Consider the following 20980-nt stretch of genomic DNA (forward strand, 5'->3'; position numbering starts at 1 on the left):
TCTTATTGCTTTCTAATCTCCAGCACCAGGTACAATGCCCTTAGAAAGCCCTCAAAAATTGTTTCTTGAAGGAATAAATGTCAGTCACTAATGGCAAAAATTGATAACCAAACTGATTATACAAAGGTGATATATAAATTATTTGTTCACTTCACGTTTTTTAAATTAATAGAAGTATGTTTGAAGAAGAGATATATGTTTGAAGAAAGAACACATTTTAATGATTTATATCCGAAAGAAAGAAATGGTTATCTTCTAAGGAAGAAAGTGTGAAATTAAAAATAATGTTTTTTGAATGAATTAAAGTGGATATGCTAATAAAATGGCAATATCTCTTCTTATGACTCAGATTTAATATGCTGTTTATCTGTTTCATCTTTCCTAATTTAAAAAATACTATGCCCTAATTTTATTGTCAGAAAGTGATTGATTGGGTACCCTGTACTCCTGCTATTACTGATAAGAATGTATAATATCCTTAAGATGTGGTAGGGGTGGGGAAAGGTGGAGAGCCACCGGACTCAGATTATCCAGTTAAAAAAGATTTCTCATTTTTTCCTAGATTGATTTGGAGTCAAGTCCACAGACCAGAAGTCCTGAATCACGTCCTGGTGTTGTTTATCCCAATACCAAATTTCATCGCAAAGATAATCTCAACCCAAGACACATAAACCTCCCCCTTCCTGCTCCCCCTGCACAGTATGCCATCCCTGGTCGTCATTTTCATCCCCTTCCCCAGTTACCAAGAGCACCATTTCCAGTTCCGCAGCAGCACACCTTGTTAAACCAGCAGCAGAATAATTTGCCTGAACAAGCAAACCAAATGCCACCCCAGCCAAATCAGGTAGTCCAGCAGCAGAATCCTTTGAATCAGCTGCCTCCACAGCCACCTCCTCAGCTTTCTCCTGCCTACCAGGCAGGGCCCAACAGTGCTTTTTTTAATAATGCAGTTTCTCATCGACCACAGTCCCCTCCTGCAGAGGCTGTGATCCCTGAGCAGCAGCCCCCTCCCGTGCTGCAGGAAGGCCACAGTCCCTTACGAGCCATTGCACAGCCTGGCCCCCTTCTTCCTTCACATCTGAATAACTTCACCGATGAGAACCCCCCAGGATTGCCAATAGGGGAGGCTTTAGGTAAGTTCCCCTGTCACTGCTGAATGTGACAAATTCAGAGATTATTTACTTAAAATGACATGTACTTTGCAGTATTAATGTGGATCAGGTTTCATTCATTTCTTTAAATAATGCCAGCAAAAATCAATCACTTAGTGTAATAATCAGAATCTAGTTCTAAATGCTATGTAACATTAAGCATCCAGTCGATGCCAGGTTACATGATTATCATCATCATCATCATTACGATAACTCTGGTTACTGGTAAATTTAAAAAACATTTGCTTTCTCCAAAGTGAAAACTGTAGCCAATTCTTTGTCTTTGTGGAGAAAATCTGGTTGTAAAAACTCTTGAAAAAACTAACTGGAAACCCTGAATGCATGAAAACTTAAACTTTTCGCAAATGTTTTTGCAGATCGTATGCATGGGAATGTAGCCCTGGAAACAGTACGACAGCAGCAAGTGCGGTTACAGCAGTGGAGTGAGCATCACGCCTATCTGAGTCAGGGCAGTATTCCATACTCACACCATCACCATCCTCACCCTCACCTCCAGCATCTTCCTCAGCCGCCCATTGGATTACATCAGCCGCCAGTGAGGGCAGACTGGAAGCTGCCCAGCGGTGCCGAAGGTGAAGCAGAAACGACAGAGTCAAGGTATTTTAGCAACTAAAACCAGCCTCAAACAGGACCCACCCACTCTTTTCATTCTTGAATGCTATCCTCTTAGCCTTAAGTTGGAATATTGTCCCAAAGAAATTGGATGCTGGCCTTCTGGGCACATACTGCACAGTTCTATTGATTGACCCTGAAATATAGAGAATCAGTTTAACTCTGTAAATCTGGGTATGGACAGCCTGCTGTAAACTCTAAGCTAACATGGCTCTGTGCTTTGTGGTCTCTTCTGCGCTTGGTCTTAGCCGAAAGGCCGAGAAGTGATGTGGGGTCTCTTCTAAAAGAGAAACATACTGTCCTACTCAGTAATTTTTTCTTCTTCTTACTCAGTAGTTATACTTACAAAGAATGAATGAAGACAAGTAAATCAGTGGTTAAAAGTTAAAAATTATAAATTTGTTATTAACTTTTTTCCTAGTAGCACAGAATTCTACCTTCTTTGAACTACAGGTATTTATGAGTGTTCATTACTGACTCTAAATTTGTTTTTAGGGCTAGTGTCATGTGAGTGTCATGTCAAGTGTTTCCTAATCCCTTCTGAATAAGGCCCACCATTGTGGTGACCTTTTATCACTGCCAGTTATCAGGGGCATGTAGAGACTAGGACAGTTGTTCTTAATACAAAGGGAAAAGAAAGAAATGAGGCAATGGAACATATTTAGTGTTTTTAATTCCACATCTGTTAAGTATTAATGCTTATATTTGAGATTAATTAATGTTAGTTCAAGTTATGTGTTATGATTTTGTTTGTAGAAATTGCACACGTAGTTGACTAAACTCTCCTTAATGTGATGGAGCCTTTCTTTTGTTTTCTCCTCCTCACATTTAATCGTCTTTATGTAGGTTTCAGGACTTACTCAGAGAACTGTCAAATCGTGATCAAAGTGAAGCACGGGAACTAGCTGAGATGCCACCACCTCAATCAAGACTTCTGCAGTATAGACAAATTCAGACTAGGAGCCCACCAGCAGTCCCCTCTCCCCCCTCCAGTACAGACCACAGTAGCCATTTTTCTAACTTTAACGACAATAGCAGAGACGTTGAAGTAGCCAACAACCCAGCATTTCCGCAGCGACTGCCACCCCAGATATTCAGCTCGCCTTTCTCGTTGCCATCTGAACACCTTGCCCCTCCTCCCTTGAAATACCTGGCATCTGATGGAGCATGGACTTTTGCTAACTTACAACAGAATCACCTAATGGGGCCGGGTTTTCCCTATGGCCTACCTCCGTTGCCTCACAGGCCACCACAAAACCCTTTTGTACAAATACAGAATCATCAACACGCTATTGGTCAAGAGCCATTTCACCCATTGTCATCTCGAACAGTATCTTCTTCTTCGCTCCCTAGCTTAGAAGAGGTAAATGCCTTTCTTTTCCTTTTTGGGGGGATGGAGGTAGAGGTTTTGAGAGGATTAGTTGATTGTGAAAAATATCAATATTTATTGATTTGATAATAGTGGACAGATCTTACTGAATTTAATGGTCTATTAAAGCTAATCTTTTCCTGGAGCTTATTTTAATTCCCACCCCTTACTGGGGTATTTCAGACTTTTTAGCATGGCCATTATTGTTGAAACATGAAGTCCCTTACCTGGTAGAGTCTTTTATTGTTGTTTTGAAACATCTGACTGACTTGAGGCTTACTTAGTCCTGTCTAATCTGGGGAAATGGTTTTTAGTGATTTATCTTTTTGCCTAGGTTACACTTGTTAATTACAAATTTGTTAATTAGAGCGTTCCATAGAGGTTGGCTTTCTCTGCCAGTGGCCAATTCCAAGTTCTGTGCTCTTTCTTCTGTGACTCATCTGGTGATTTCTTAGACTGAGGCAGTTGACACAAAATCATACTCTGATTCCCTAATGTCAGAATTTGCCATGTTTAACATAGAGTTGATTCTGTTAAACTAAGCATTTTAAGGGAAATTGAATTTTTATCTTAAACTACTTAGGTATTTGCAAAGAGCATCACTGATATGAAAAATCTCAGTAATTCCAGGTTATAAAGCTTCCAAAACGGTATAGAGTATAAAAACTTGCTGAACTCTTTATTAACGCTAATAGATTATTTTGTGGATACCTTACCTGGTTATATACATACATACATATACATATATATATATATATATATATATATATATAGTAGATAATGCCATCTTGTAAATATAGTTTTGTTCTTTATTTTTAATCTGGATGCATTTTATTTCTTTTTCTTGCCTAATTGCCTTGGCCAAAACCTCCATTATAATGTTTAGAGTACATACTTGGCAAAACTAGAGAAAAGCAAGTATATCCAGGGTGGATTTTTCAAATTTCCTTCTGTTATTGATTTCTAATTTTGTTTGGAGAACATATTTGTATAACTTTAATCTTTTAAAATTTATTGAGACCTGTTTTGTGGCCCAACATATGATCTGCCTAGAGAATGTTCAGGTGCCCTAGAGAAGAATGTATATTTTGCTCTTGTTGGGTGGAATGTTCTGTAGATATGTTAGATCTATTTGGTTTATATTGTTCAAATTTTCAATTTCCTTTGGACCTTCTGTTAGGTTTTATATCCATTATTGAAAGTAGTGTATTGAAGTCTCCAACTATTATTGTTGAATTGCCTACTTCTTTCAGTTCTATCAATTTATGCTTCATGAACTTTGTGACTCTGTCTTAGGTTTACATATATTTATAATTGTTTGATATTCTTGATGGATTGACTTTCTTTAAAATCTCTCTATATAAAAGCCTAAGTGACCTTTCAACCGTCCGACATGTAGCTATGGCATGCAATGACCACCAGGGGGCAGACACTCAATGCAGGAGCTGCTAAACTGTGGTGACTTGGCAGCTGTGGTTCTCAGGTGGCACACCTGGAACCAGAGAGGAGGGTGCCTGATTCCTGGGTGCATCACACAAGAACCACCCTCTTGCAATCCAGGACCCCTGGGGGATGTCGTAGAGCCGGTTTTGGCCCAGTCCCCCCAGGCCAGGCTGAGGAACCCCACTGGTGCACGAATCTATGCATCGGGCCTCTAGTCATTTTAAAATGTCCTTTCTCTCACATAGCAACTTTTGTCTTCAGGCATGTTTTTTTTCTGATATTTGTATGGCCACCCAGCTTTCTTTGAGTCTTTCAGCATGTGTGTGGTCTTCTGGATTTCCCAGGAATATGTCAGAGCTCTTTAAGCCCTTATTCCCTAAAGCCCTTATTCCCTTCCCAGCCTTTCCTCAAAGCTGTGGGTTAGGCTACTGTTCAGTCCAACTGTTACCCATGACCTCAGGCAGCAGCAACTAACATATTCGCTGGTAAATGTCTTCCATGTGGTCCCTTTAGCACTGGTTGAATGCTGAGTTGGACAAAATAGGGCAAGTGCTTTTTTTGGTCTTGTTTTGTTTTTAAAAGCCACCAGACAGGTCAAAACAAATAATTAAAATTCTTTGAGAATGAGGCCCCATTCTTCTCCTCTGGTACTGGTGGCTGAAGTGCAGTCTTACTTCAAGGCTACTGCTAAGTTGGAAAGCTGGGGGATGGGACTAAGGTAAGGTAATATACCACAAAACTCTCTGTTCTTACTGAAATGTCCTGGTTTTTCTTCATTAAGTGTTCTCCTGGCTGCTGCAAGCTTTAGTTTCCTGAATCCCAAGAAAGCTGAATGTGACAGTTTTGCCATTTTTTTTCGTTGCTTTTATGGAGGGCTGCATTTCGGAGTTCTTTATTCCACCATTTTTACTAATTTCACTTGTGATGATGTTTTAACTTAACTTGCCAATGAAGTTCATAATATGTGAGGGAAACAACGTGCCAGAGTTTTTATAAGGTCTTACCAAATTTTGTATTTTACGAAAAATACTGAATAATGTACTTTAATCATTGACCTATTTAAATGTTCCTTAGTTTTGGAATTCAGTCCTTTGTACCCCCGAGCACTTAACATTTGATATTACTGTTTAGCTGTGAGTATATGAGTAAGTACCTTCAATTACCAGTGGGTTTTAGAGTGAAGTTACTTTTCCAAAAACATTTGGTCACCTTTATTTTGATGCATGAGATTTACAAATAATGACTAACTTGCAACACTGAAAAATTCCTTGACAAGGAAAATATAATTTTTACCATATTGCAGGTTTTGATGTTTTCAGTGCATTAGGATAACTTTTGTAACTGTTATGTTGTACAAAGTGATTTTGCATGAATCATCTTACAGAATGAATGGTTTATATGCCTGCTGTTTCTTCTAGCAAATACAGAAAAGTCATATTTTCCTCCCTACTGTGAGTTCTTTTCTTGCCAGAAACCTTGGTAGATTAATTTTACATAAAATGAAAGCATGTAGATGTTAACTTAACGTTTAACTTAAATGGAGGTGGTCTTTCATATTATGTTTTTTCTTTTTTATAATATTGTAAGTTTCTTTTGACAAATGAAGTACCTGGTCAGTATGGAAAATGTAAAAGTTAGAGAAATTATTCCTAATTTTACTATACAAAGTCTGCTACTATAACATTTCACTTTTCAAAAGCATTCATATATATGAAGGTGTGATTGATTAGTGGAGGGGCATTGGGTGTTGAGAAAAGTTGAAACAATTTTTTTCCTAATTGTGGTGCTCAGTGACATCACCCCATGAAACCTTTCTTTCCCTAGGTCAAGGCACCCTAAATGGGATCTTGATCCTGTTGTACAACATTTTTTGCTACTTAAAATTTTTAGAGTATTCTCATTTAGATGTGTAAGGCTTGATCTGTAGGTTTTCATTACCTTCCTCAAATGCAGCAAAAGCGCTGGCCTTTAGCTGCCTGGATGAGGCTGGGCATGTGTCTGGTAGTAGTGCCTGCAGCCTCTCCTACAGCTGCTGCTTTCCTGGTGTGATGGATAAGGGCAAAGGTGCCCTCCTTACCTGGGCCATGTTGCAGACTATTCCATGCTCTTTATTATATTACTAGGGGCCCAGTGCACGATTTCATGCACCTTGAAAGGAACTGTGGGCTGTGAGGCTGCGGTAGGCACAGGGGCGGGTCTCACCCCATCCTCCACACCTCCGCCTGGCCCCTCCCACCGCGGCCCCGGGTCCCTGTCTGCTGCCAGCCCCGCTCCCACTGCTGCTGCTCCCACGCACTGACAGCGCCACTTGCACCCACTGATGGCACGGAGCGATTGGGACTAGCACCAGCAGCAGGTGCGAGTGGGGCCAGCGCCGTCAGTGGGTGCATGCAGCGGCTGCTGCCCCGATTGCCCCTCAGGAGCAGGGAGAGGTAGAGAAGCCCTTATGGGCTATTGGGGCTGGCAGCCATTGCTTGCACCGCTGATGGCACTGAGTGATCAGGACCAGTGCCAGGCACCTACAGCGGGTGCAAGTGGTGGTGCCGGCAGCGGCTGCGAGGGGGCTGGTACCGGCAGCAGGTGCGAGCGCCGGGTGGGACCACAGCGCGCGGGAGCAAAGAATTTTCAGTAACCACCAGAGGCTCGCTCCGATGACAGCAACTGGCGCCCTGTCTTGGTCTGGCACCCCCACTCACCTGCTCCACCATCCTGCCGCAGCCAGTGCCCACCGCCCCCTGGTGGTCAGCACATGTCATAGCGACCGGTTGTTTGGTTGGTTGTTCCGGTTGTTCCACCGTTTGGTCTATTTGCATATTAGCCTTTTATTATATAGGATTGTGGTCTCACTAAATAGGATAGCAGTTTCCATCAAATACTTAATTCTTTGTGATAGCACTGTATATCATCCTTGCATTTTGGCTAAAGGCTGTGGAGGTGAGAGAGATGAAATGCAAAGAGAAACAATAAAAGTTAGTTCTTGGCTTCTGAGCTTCCTATGGTTCAGTTTCTACTGATTTTGACATGATCCAGGACTTTTCTTGGGTAATTTTTGCCTGTATGAAATGTTTCACTTTGTGTGATAACTTTATAATCTAATCTCCGAGTAAGAAACAGTTCTTCAGTATGTATTGAGATCTGTTTCTGGACTTGATATTTTTCTCCTCATCTATCTATATGTTTCTATACCAGAAGTACACTGTTTTAACTTTTGAGGTTTTGTAATATTCTAATTTGAAACTATAAAGTCTCCCTTATTACTGTATTTTTTTTTTTCTTTCCTTTTTCTGTTTGTGTGTTTGGGGTGGAGGGAGGGTCATTCTATGTTTTTTTTTACTTGAAGTTTAGAATACCTTTTGAACTCTTCCCCCTCCCCCACCAAAAACCACACACATACATACTTTCTTGGGTTTAAATTTGAATTACATAAATGTATAGCTTAAATTGAGGGACTTGTGTCCTTATAAATATTTTAAACCTCTCATTTAGGGATTCATGCAATCTTCATTATTTTAATTTTTTCCCTCCTTACCTCTCTCTCCCTCTATTTTTTATTTTTTAATATCCCTCTGTGAAATTCTGAAGTGTCTTTATTTCTGGTTAAATTTAGCATTAGGTTGATTTTTCCTTGTTTTTGGTTATGAATGGGACCTTTTTTCCCCCATTATATTTTTCAATTTTTTTTTTTTTTTATCTTGAGAGACAAATCCTCATTTTTCGTAAGTGGGCATAATTTTACCACGTTAAGAACTTTCACTTAACATAGAACCAGTAATACTGGTACTGGTGCAGAGCAAAGCTTTTGCCATTTAAAACATGCTTTGCATGAAGTAGATTAAAAGTGCTTATAACTAATATAAACGGAAAATTATTTTTAAAAGTGTCACTATAAAAGTAATTTTTAGAGAGAGGAAGGGAGAGGGAGACAGAGAGAGAAACATTGATGTCAGAGAGCAGTGATCTGCTGCCTCCTGTACACCCTCTGTCCTGGGTGGAGCCCAAAACCCAGGCTCATGCCCTAACTGGGAATTGAACTGGCAACCTTTAGTTCAATGCACAGGACAATGCTCAACCAACTGAACCACACCAGTCAGGGCTAAAAGTCTAGGATTTGTTTATGAAGCTGCAGGGTTGGATGTTGCACTGATGCTATTGTGACAGCCTTGGATTGAAAATGGAATGCTTGTAAGTCATTCATTTTGATCAGCTTTCAATAACTCAGCATTTATCTCATCTTAGAGGTGACATGTATGTCTCTGTGATGTATCTGCTTTGAAATATTTCTTATATGTATGTTGGTTTTTGAACAAAAGACAATTTTGACCCATCTATTCATTTTCATTTTTTCCTTCAAACAAGTCTAGTTTTGAAATTAGTTGATAGTTTTTATTTCAGTATTGTTATTTAATCACCCCTATTTATTTTCACTTTTTCCTTCAAACAAGTCTAGTTTTGAAATTAGTTGATAGTTTTTATTTCAGTATTGTTATTTAATCACCCCCTGTTCCCAATTCCATTTTATGGAGCAAAGTATTGTACAAAGGTAGCTTGAAGTTTATATTCTTGGCTGATTGACATATTCTTCCTGTTGGGACTTTTTAAGTGGATGGTGACAGCTCATGACTTGGGTGGTATAACCAGGTGGTAATATTGCTATCTTCTCAGAGACATGGCTAACATATGGCATCTAATTCGCATAACAGAGACAGTGATCAACAAGTTAATAAATTAGACCTATACTCATGCTTAAATTGTCAAAGCTAATCATTTAAATGAGGTGTTCTGTTTTAATTAAAGTTTCTGGCACAATAGTTAATGAGACTTGGAATTTTCACTAGAGCATTTAGCTCTTCCTTAGATTAATTTTGATAGTATAATTGTAAATAGAGCCCTAATTCATTAGGTTGTTAACCTTTCCCCCAGTTATTTATTTATACATACACATGTGAAATAGCTTGCTAACCTCAGATATTAGAGATATACCTTATAAGACAGTGATAAGAAAATTATGAATTTTACTTCAACTGACAACCATCTTCAACACTAGAAATTTATACATGAATTTAGTCATTTAGTTTTTCCTTCTTAAATGGCTTTTGAAATTTTAGCATATTTTGATATTTAGAAAAAGATATTAGCAGTGGACTTAGAAAATAATGATCATGCAATGTAATGATTTCACAGTTTAACATAAAGAAATCACACAAACGTATATGGAGTTGAACCCAGAGTAAGGATCTCTGACAGAATAGGATGAGCCTTTAAGCAATAAATAATGAAATTATTTAAGACCCAATTTAGATTCTAAATTAGACCCTAGTGTCAGGTTGCCATCTTTAATAGGGTTAGCATCTATATGTAGAAAGAATAGTCTCTTTAGGAGAAAATTGAGAACTGGGCAAAATAACAGGGAACAAAAAATGGCCAAGAAATAAGAAAGAAGAGGAAAAAAGTATAGCTTATATATTTAAACAGCCTAGGGGCCCATAAGACTGAAGTGTAGGTAGAAATATAAAGGGTATTCTCAGTCAGAAAATTTTTTTTTTTTCCCCAGAACAGGGATCTTCCTCTAAAATTTTTGTTTTGGGGCCCTTGTCTTTCAGTGTACTTCATAGAAATTTCCCTCTGTGGGGGAAAAAAATCTAAAATTTTAAAATCATAAGTCCAGAGAAACCAAGATGGCGGCATAGGTTAAACACCTAACCTGCAGCCGGGCACAACAATTTCAAAAATACAACTAGAGGTCAGAACGGACATCGTCCAGAACCACAGGAGAGCTGGCGGACTGAAATGCCCACAGCTGGGGGGAAGGAGAAGGCCACGGGGACAGTCGGGGAAGCCGTAAAAGCCTGAGGTATGGAGAAACGGGCGGAGACACGAGCACACGCGCCTGCGGGGAGGATGGAACCGGAGAGGAGGGGGCGGCTGATGACCTGGCCGGAGTTCACTGGCAGGAAGGAGATAAAGGCTCCGGAGTGCGCTGAGCGCCAGCTCCGATTGCACTGAACCCCATTCCGGGCGAAACCCTGGGAAACTCACTCACTTTCGCAACTCCGCCGCCCCCGCAGGCCGCCCGGCCCGGGACGCTGGGGACGCCGCCGCAGTGGCGGCGCCCGGAGCCCGGCGGCCTTCCAGCACCCGTCCCCGCCGCGCAGTCCCCGCGCGCCTGGTGCCGCGGGCCGCGCGCCCCGCACACCGGACGGAGGCCCGGGCGCCCTCTCCGTGCACCTCCCGGCGGCGCTAGACTTCAGTAGAGTTGACTGAATTCAAGGGATTAAGAAGTATAAATTGGGGGGACGCCGCGGCGGCGACGTCCGGAATGCAGCGATGGCGGTGCCTGGAGCCCGGCGGCCTCCCAGCACCCGTCCCCGCCGCGCAGCCCTCGCGCGCCTGGTTCCGCGGGACGCGCGCACCGCGCACCGGACGGAGGCCCGGGCGCCCTTTCCGTGCACCTCCCGGCGGCGCTAGACTTCAGTAGAGTTGACTGAAATGAAGGGATTAAGAAGCACAAATTGAGAAGTTTGAAAAAGATGGCGGCGGAGGTTAAAGGCTGTTCTGTTGCCTCGCACCCAGCGAAATCGGAGGGGATGAGGTGTGGAGGTGCGTGGGTCTGGCTGGTGGCGGGGGAAAGGGGCTTTTGTTCCAAACCTAAGGGAGATTAGCTCTCCATCACCCTGAAACCCATCTTCTGGCGAACCCCGGGAGACCCAGATGCCTGCGGGGAGAGGCGGGACTTTTGCGGAGGTGCGCCCAGCAATCAGTGGTTGCTGCGCTGGAGTGCGGAACGAGGGGACTTAGATACGTGGAAGGCAGAAGGACCAGACTCACAGCCATCGAGGCTCGCCGCACCATGGCCTGTTGGCGCCCTGAGACCCCGCCCCGCCCTGGGACCCGCCCCGCACGTTTTGAAGACCCGCCCCGCAAGTCTTGCAGGCACACCTGCGCCCCAAGCGACGGCTTATGCATGTGGGTGGCCTGCCCTCTGGCAGCGGACCAGATGATCTGCTGTTCTAGTCGGACTGCTCCAGGGCCACTCAGACAGGAGGAAGAAACTACAGTTTTTGCTGTAATCCTTGCTGAGTGCCTAAGGCAGTAGCTGATCTACACCCCATTGGAGACCCAGAAACGAGGGCATCTAGTGGTCTGTGGGAGATGACACCAGATTTCAACCACATGCATAAGGGACACATTCAACGGGAATATTCAGTGAGCGCCAAAGCTTTGCTGCACCAAGACCCGGCCCATAAACGTGTCTCCTGCACAGCAACTCTTCCTTTATAGACAAAGAGAGCCCCCCCAGTGACACCAACAACAATCAAGACTTAACTATACAAAGGAGGACCAAGATGGAGGCATAGGGCGGAAGCCTGATTGTTGCCTACCACAACAACTTTGAGACTACGACAAGAGAGCAGAGCAGACACCATCCAAGACCACCATAGGGCTGGCTGAGTAGATGCTCTACAACTAGAATAAAAGAGGGGTATGTGGGATGATGCTGATGCCGGTGACCCAAAGACCACACTTTAAGAACTACGGCTCAGGCGACACAAAAGAACTATGGCTCAGGCGATACAACAGCGGCCTGGAATGTGCTCGGCGCAGTTCCCCCGGCGGTCTCCGGCTGAGGGGACGGCTCCACTGGCAGCCAAGCAAGGACAGACGAGCCCCTATGAGACATGGGGTGGGAGACTCCGCGCTTGCTGACCTCTGAGTCCGTCAAGAATCTCAACGCCCCGGAAGCGGCCAGGTGCGCATGCTCGGCGACCGGCCACCGATGCAGACCCAAGGGCCGACGCAGCGACGCCAGACTGGCCCACCGCCATGCACCGGGTGCACCAGAGCTTCGCCGAGCCGCCGCCCGACGAGTTCTGCAGCAGCCATACTGGAGCTCTGGAAGGATGGCCAGGGGAATTGCTGAGGGGGGATTGACCGGCAGGAATTGGGATCGGGAAGACGGGGCCCCGCTGAGACCCGGGTGCGGGCGGGGTTGCGCGCCTCTGGGCTCGGGAGTGGTCACACGCCTCTGGGTATAAGTGAGGTCTCAAGTCCCTGGGTCTAGATGAGGCCACATGCCCCTGGGTCCAGGTGAGGCCGGACTCCTGGTCCAGGTGAGGCCAAGTGCCCCTGGACCCGGATGACGCTGGATCCCGTGCCCGGGCGAGGCCAAGCGCCCCTGGGTCTGGGAGAGCCCACACACCCCTGGGTCCAGGCGAGACCATGCGTCCCTGGATCCGGATGAGGCCTCGTGCACCTAGGCCCGGGTGAGCCCAAGTGGCCCTGGGTCTGGGAGAGGCCAAGCGTCCCTGGGTCCGGGTGAGACCATGTGTCCCTGGATCCGGGTGAGGCCTCGTGCACCTAGGCCCGGGTGAGCCCAAGTGGCCCTGGGTCTGGGAGAGGCCAAGCGTCCCTGGGTCCGGGTGAGACCATGTGTCCCTGGATCCGGGTGAGGCCTTGTGCACCTAGGCCCGGGTGAGCCCAAGTGGCCCTGGGTCTGGGAGAGGCCAAGCGTCCCTGGGTCCGGGTGAGACCATGCGTCCCTGGATCCGGATGAGGCCCTGTGCACCTAGGCCCGGGTGAGCCCAAGTGGCCCTGGGTCTGGGAGAGGCCAAGCGTCCCTGGGTCCGGGTGAGACCATGTGTCCCAGGATCTGGGTGAGGCCTCGTGCACCTAGGCCCGGGTGAGCCCAAGTGGCCCTGGGTCTGGGAGAGGCCAAGCGTCCCTGGGTCCGGGTGAGACCATGTGTCCCTGGATCTGGGTGAGGCCTCGTGCACCTAGGCCCGGGTGAGCCCAAGTGGCCCTGGGTCTGGGAGAGGCCAAGCATCCCTGGGTCCGGGTGAGACCATGTGTCCCAGGATCCGGGTGAGGCCTCGTGCACCTAGGTCCGGGTGAGCCCAAGTGGCCCTGGGTCTGGGAGAGGCCAAGCATCCCTGGGTCCGGGTGAGACCATGTGTCCCTGGATCCGGGTGAGGCCTCGTGCACCTAGGCCCAGGTGAGCCCAAGTGGCCCTGGGTCGGGGAGAGGCCAAGCGTCCCTGGGTCCGGGTGAGACCATATGTCCTTGGATCCGGGTGAGGCCTCGTGCACCTAGGCCCGGGTGAGCCCAAGTGGCCCTGGGTCTGGGAGAGGCCAAGCATCCCTGGGTCCGGGTGAGACCATGTGTCCCAGGATCCGGGTGAGGCCTCGTGCACCTAGGCCCGGGTGGGCCCAAGTGGCCCTGGGTCTGGGAGAGGCCAAGCGTCCCTGGGTCCGGGTGAGACCATGCGTCCCTGGATCCGGATGAGGCCTCGTGCACCTAGGCCCGGGTGAGCCCAAGTGGCCCTGGGTCTGGGAGAGGCCAAGCGTCCCTGGGTCCGGGTGCGACCATGTTTCCCTGGATCCGGATGAGGCCCCGTGCACCTAGGCCCGGGTGAGCCCAAGTGGCCCTGGGTCTGGGAGTGGCCAAACGTTCCTGGGTCTGGGTGAGACCATGTGTCCCTGGATTCGGGTGAGGCCTCGTGCACCTAGGCCCGGGTGAGCCCAAGTGGCCCTGGGTCTGGGAGTGGCCAAACGTTCCTAGGTCTGGGTGAGACCATGTGTCCCTGGATTCGGGTGAGGCCTCGTGCACCTAGGCCCGGGTGAGCCCAAGTGGCCCTGGGTCTGGGAGAGGCCAAGCGTCCCTGGGTCCGGGTGAGACCATGTGTCCCTGGATCCGGGTGAGGCCTCGTGCACCTAGGCCCGGGTGAGCCCAAGTGGCCCTGGGTCGGGGAGAGGCCAAGCGTCCCTGGGTCCGGGTGAGACCATATGTCCCTGGATCCGGGTGAGGCCTCGTGCACCTAGGCCCGGGTGAGCCCAAGTGGCCCTGGGTCTGGGAGAGGCCAAGCATCCCTGGGTCCGGGTGAGACCATGTGTCCCAGGATCCGGGTGAGGCCTCGTGCACCTAGGCCCGGGTGAGCCCAAGTGGCCCTGGGTCTGGGAGAGGCCAAGCGTCCCTGGGTCCGGGTGAGACCATGCGTCCCTGGATCCGGATGAGGCCTCGTGCACCTAGGCCCGGGTGAGCCCAAGTGGCCCTGGGTCTGGGAGAGGCCAAGCGTCCCTGGGTCCGGGTGCGACCATGTTTCCCTGGATCCGGATGAGGCCCCGTGCACCTAGGCCCGGGTGAGCCCAAGTGGCCCTGGGTCTGGGAGTGGCCAAACGTTCCTGGGTCTGGGTGAGACCATGTGTCCCTGGATTCGGGTGAGGCCTCGTGCACCTAGGCCCGGGTGAGCCCAAGTGGCCCTGGGTCTGGGAGAGGCCAAGCGTCCCTGGGTCCGGGTGAGACCATGTGTCCCTGGATCCGGGTGAGGCCTCGTGCACCTAGGCCCGGGTGAGCCCAAGTGGCCCTGGGTCTGGGAGAGGCCAAGCGTCCCTGGGTCCGGGTGAGACCATGTGTCCCAGGATCCGGGTGAGGCCTCGTGCACCTAGGCCCGGGTGAGCCCAAGTGGCCCTGGGTCTGGGAGAGGCCAAGCGTCCCTGGGTCCGGGTGAGACCATGTGTCCCTGGATCTGGGTGAGGCCGTGCGCCCCTGGATCCATCCGGGTGAGGCTGGGTCCCAGGCCCGGGTGAGACCACGCGCCCCTTGGGTATGGGTGAGGCCACGTGCCCCTTAGTCTAGGTGACGCCGTGCCCCTGGGTTCGGCCGAGACCAAACCAGAGGGAGTCGGACCTCCGTTACCACCATTTGTCCACCATCCAGAGCTGAGGGGTCAGTGCTGACATGTACACATAAGGAACTACTGGACATCGAAATTGGGTCTCAAAAGAACTGTTGGTCCAGGGGGAAGCTCGCTACAGATTGATTCATTTGCCTGTCAGCATAAATATTATTGCTCGTCTCACATTCAGTTCTTATTAGTATATATCTAGTGAGATATGATCTCGTTCATCTAGAGGAAATGATGAACAACATAGACTGAGGAACAAGAACAGAACCAGAAGCAAGGAGGCATCGATCGGACTATCGGGCCTCAGAGGGAGGATAGGGGAGGGTAGGGGGAGGGTGTGGGGAGGGGGAGAGTTCAACCAAAGGACCTGTATGCATGCATATAAGCCTATCCAACGGTTAAGTTCAACAGGGGATTGGGGCATGCGTGGGGAGAGGGGTGGGATGGGAATGGGGGGATGAGGACAAATATGTGACACCTTAATCAATAAAGAAATTAAAAAAAAAAATCATAAGTCCAGAATGCACTTTATTATAGTCAATTAGCATGCTCTGTAGTTTTTTAAATTTAAATAAATAGGCTTGTATATGTCATAACACTTGAATTATTTTAACAAATACGTCAAATTGTTGATCATCATTAAAGTTGGTGATAGTTTATGTTTGGATATATTTTTTAAAAATATATTTTTATTGATTTCAGAGAGGAAGGGAGAGGGAGAGAGAGATCAAAACATCAGTGATGAGAGAGGATCATTGGTTGGTTGCTTCCTGCATGCCCCACACTGAAGATCAAACCGGTCATGTACCCTAACGGGGAATCGAACTGTGACCTCCTGGTTCATAGGTCGATGCTCAACCACTGAACCGGGCTGTTTGGATATTTTAATGATAAAAAGTTAAAATACTCATTGACAGAAGTTTTCATTTATTGAAGACTTTACAAAGTAGAGCTTTGGAACAGTCTAGGCCTTGAGGATAATTTATCTAAGTCCTCTTTGTTAAAGAAAACTGAGGCACTAAGATGTTAGAAGGATATTAGTAGCTTAAGCAGTTACTAATTAAGTGGAGCTGAGACTCCTGACTTCCAGTCCTATGTTGTTCAGATCTTTATGCCAGGAGTAAGGTTCACTGCTGGAAAATGAGAAATGATTGCCATTACATAAAGCAGATGTGGGAAAAGCCATATTATGTTCTTGGGAACAAATAATTAAATGTTCAGTTGTATGAAGTTCTCTGTTTTGGGGTTGGGGGATGGTGATGGAGAAGAGAGGGAGATGGTTCATTTTAGGATTCTTGATTCTTAAAAAGCTAGCCAATTCTAGCTTCTAAATTATTTGACTGCTCAGATGATTAACATGGAGACCTCAAATTCGAGAAAATTAGCGTTAATATACTTTATTTATAAATGTCCTTTAAGAATAAAACAAAAATTCTCAGGTATTACCATGTTTTTTAAAGCTGGAAAATGGATTTGTGATAATTATGATTCTCAGAATACAAATAATTATGAATTAAAGGGAAACATCTATGAACTTTTATTTTCTACTCAAACTGGCATTTTTTCATTATAAGAGGTGTTGTGGTCTATAATTGATAACTTGACTGTTTCATATTCAGACAAGATAGATTCAAAGTAGTTCAAAATGTCACAGCAGTGAATCTGACAGTTCTCTCTTGGTTGTAATATTGCATTCATTCTAGTATCTCCTTCAATACCTTGTGTTTTGGATGTAGGAAAATAATATTGGGTCAACACTATTTGCAAGTTGTAAGCACTCTTGCTTGTGAGATACTTCAGTGAAGAGCCTTATGCAAAAACAAAGAGCTTTTGTTTATGTGATATTTAAAAATCTATGAATAGTTTATATACAAGCTATTGACATTTAAAACTGAGAATTTAAAAATAATTAATTTATTTTAACATTATAATAATAAACCTAATACTTATTAACCTAATATTTTAATGAAAATAACTGTATTTTCCAAAACAAAAATACCTCTTGAGAAGTGCCATTTTTCACAGTTTTGCAAATATATTTCAATATGTCATTTTGATTAACATATATAAAGAAAATTTCCATCATATAGGTATGTACTTAAAAGGAAATTTTAAAACTTTTTCAGATAATTCTTCTTTGATACTACACCAAAAATCAGCAGCTGGTAGAAGATTAGTTGCAATATGAAATTGAAAATTCCCCTGCAGTGGCCTTGGTCACAGCAAAATCCTGCATGAGCCAAAACTCTAAAGGAGGCGGGGAGAACCATGTTTGTTTGGTGGAACTGTGGGCAAAGCCTCTTTGCCTTTTTTTTTTTTCATTAATCCTCACCTGAGGATATTTTTTCATTGATGTTTTTTTTTTTTTTAGAGAGTAGAAGGGATGGGGAGAGACAGAAAGAGAGAAACATTGATGTGAGAAAGACACATCCGATTGGTTGCCCTCCTGCACGTTCTCCAACCTAGGCAGGGATCAAGCCTGCAGCTGAGGTGCATGCCCTTGACCAGAATTGAACCCAGGACCCTTCAGTCTGTAGGCCAACACTCAATCCACTGAGCCAAATCGGCTAAGGCCTCTTTGCCCTTTTTATTTCTCTGTCCTCATGCCCCTCCAAACATGTAAAGAAGAAATGCCACCAACACAATCTCTTCCAGAGAATGGAAGAAAAGAGAACTTCTCAGATTACTATACATGGTCAGCATTACTCTGATACCAAAATTAGAAAGAGACAGCACAAAAAAGAGAAACTACAGACTGATATCTGTGAACATTGATACAGATATCCTCAACAAAACATGAGCAAGTTGAATTCAGCAGTATATACAAAACAATACACCATGCTCATGTCGAGGATTAGTCCTTGAATGCAAGGCTAGGTCAATATTTGAAAGTAAACCAGTGTAATCCACCATACTGACAGTCTAAATAGAAAAACCACGTGATTATACCAATAGATAACAACAGCAGCAACAAAAAGCCCACACACATTTGACAAAACACAACATCCACTCATAAAATCTCTTGGAAAATTAGAAATAGGAGGGAAATTCCCTAACCTGTTAAAGGTTACCTATAAAAATTTTACATCAACTATCATACTGAATGATAGAGACTGAATGCTTTCTTTCTAAGATTAGGAGCAAGGTAAGATGTCCACTCTCAACACTCATATTCAACATTATACTGGAGTCTTAGCCAGTGCAGTATGGCAAAAAAAGAAAAAAAGAAAGAAGAAAAAGAAATAAAAGGCATAGAGATTGGTAAGGAAGAAATAAAATTGACTCTGTTCACAGATAACATTATTGTCAATGTAGAAAAACCCAAGGAATCTACCCAGAAAACTAACCAACAAAAATCCTATGATTAATGTGAATTTAGCAAGCTTTCAGAATAAAGGGTCAACACAGACAAATCAATCTCATTTCTGTAATTTGCATTGTACAATTAGAAACCCAAATGTGAAAGCCAGTACCATTACAATAAGTCAGAAAAACTAAATACTCAGGTATAAATCTATCAAAGCTTGTATAGGCTTTGTATGCTGAAAACTACAAAACTGCTGAAATGTAATTTATTTGGTGTATAAATCATTTTGTTCAGTTGTCAACAAGATTTCTCTGCCTATACTCAAATTTCCTTGGAGGACAGATTACAGAGTAGCAAATCATATTTTTATGCATTTACCTTCATCTATGTTGTATGAAATAGTGTAACAGTAGGCTTTTATATATATATATATATAAAATCTTCAATTTTATCTATCTAATTTGAAGAACATAAAAATAATTTCAAGTTTTGGTTGTTTTTCCAACATAAAGGATCAGTCGTATTCATCATGTGATTTGGAATTGAATTTCATATTTCATTACACATTCATCTTTGTCAGTGGCTGTTTAGGATCTGTTATAAACATGTGAAGTCCTGCTGTGCCTGTCAGCTGTGTGATTTTTTTCCTTTTAATTTCAGTTTGGAAGCCACAGATGATACATATTTTCTAAAAAGTTTAATTGAATATTGTCTCTTTTTATATCAACCTTCTATTGCTTTCTGATTTTTAGTTTTCCTCACTTAAGCTTTGTGGTTTGTGGACCTATTCATTGCCAAAAGGTGTTTGTGTATGCTGCTGGTGTATATATGTTAAGTATTTAATGGAAAAGGGCTTACAAAATTAACGCCTGAAATTCACATGAGTGTATTTAGTGTTGTGTATCAGCAGGGGATTTGATTTATTATAACCTGTTCCTTCTGAGTCCAGAGCTGACATTAGTTTTATGCTTAAGTATTCACACACAAAGACTTTAGAATGTGATCCCCTGCAGACTGTGACTGGGCTAAACACTCAGGACCTGGTAATAAAAAGAAGCACTTCATTTAGATTCAACGAGCTAATCATCTTCATAACAAAGATTGATAAGAAAAGACATACTGCACAAGCTATTAGGATCAGTCATCCAGGGATTGCCTTGCCATAGAGAATACAAAGCAGTTTAGAAAGGTTGGTTATTCTACTCAATACCTGACTGTAATGACCTTTGCGAAGAAATTTCAAATGTGCTGATTATTTAGGATGGATCATCTTCTAGAAAATTAGGATTAAATTCAGACTGAACTTGACAATTGGAAGAAAAATTGCCTTTAACCCTTTGCACTCGCTTTTTTCTCGATTCCTTTATTCTAATGCTAACTGTGTCGAGTCACACTCGACATCCAAGTGCAAAAGGTTAAAGCAGAGTAAACTTAAAGATAAATTTAGATATTACTCTTAGATATAGAACAACAATCCTACCTTATAATAGACAAATATGCAAATTGACCACACCTTTGCAACGCTCAACCCAGCCCACCAGCCAAACCACACACACCAACCAATCAGGATGCGTATGCAAATTACCCCAACCAAGATGGTGGTTAATTTGCATATCAAGACAGCGTAGAAAGAATCGAAGAGCTGCAGAAGGGAGCAAAGCTGCGGAGAAGCAAGCAAGCCAGGGGGAGGAGAAGGGAGGAGCAGAGGTGGGGGAGAAGGAAGGAGAGCAGGTGGGCTGGTGAAGGGAGGAGCAGAGGCGGGGTCGGGAGAGAAGGAAGGAGAGGGGCGGGCTGGCGGAGAAGGGAGAAAAGCAGGCGGGCTGGCAGAGAAGGTGTGGCGGGGGAGAAGGGAGGAGGAGAGCAGGCGGGGCGGGGTAGAATGCAGCAGGAAACCCTATTGCAGGATTCCTCCTGCAACGGGAATGCTAGTAAAAATATATGAGAGAAAGAATTAACTAGATGGAAGTATTATCTCTCACCTTTCTCATCCAGTAGCTAAGACTTCAGAAATGCGGAAACCACCTGGGCATTCATCATTTAATAGCTAGAGAAATGCTCTCCTTCCACCCTTTCCTGCCTTTCTGCACACGGGCAGCCAGTCCAGACCATGCCCTTGCCTGGTTTATACTCTGGTGGTTCTGTCTGTGGTGGCCCTACCCTCATAGTGCCTACACCACCAGTTTTCCCATTTAACTGGCCTAACAATACCTGCTTGTGCTTCGATTCCCAAAAAGCATCCTGCTATGACTGTACCAATTCAACTCTCTCCTTTGTAATCTAACCTCCAGTGCCTGATTTTTAATTATTGCTAGCAACAATGGTGAAGAAAAGATTCCTCAGAATCCTAGTGACCACAAACTGAACAGCAATTTTATTATTATTGGGGGGCAAGAGGGGGC

General features: G+C 44.9%; 1 protein-coding gene across 1 annotated transcript in view; it reads left to right on the forward strand.

Moving 5' to 3' along the window:
• HELZ (helicase with zinc finger) overlaps positions 1-20980 on the forward strand; it is a 128717-nt gene that overhangs the window by 101754 nt on the left and 5983 nt on the right. The window contains exons 29-31 of the mRNA XM_054708968.1: positions 563-1133; positions 1529-1769; positions 2631-3147. Of these exons, the coding sequence (XP_054564943.1) occupies positions 563-1133; positions 1529-1769; positions 2631-3147 (1329 nt within the window). The remainder of the gene's footprint in view (positions 1-562; positions 1134-1528; positions 1770-2630; positions 3148-20980) is intronic.

The sequence above is a fragment of the Eptesicus fuscus genome, chromosome 20 (genome assembly GCF_027574615.1).
Source record: "Eptesicus fuscus isolate TK198812 chromosome 20, DD_ASM_mEF_20220401, whole genome shotgun sequence".
Taxonomy (NCBI): domain Eukaryota; kingdom Metazoa; phylum Chordata; class Mammalia; order Chiroptera; family Vespertilionidae; genus Eptesicus; species Eptesicus fuscus.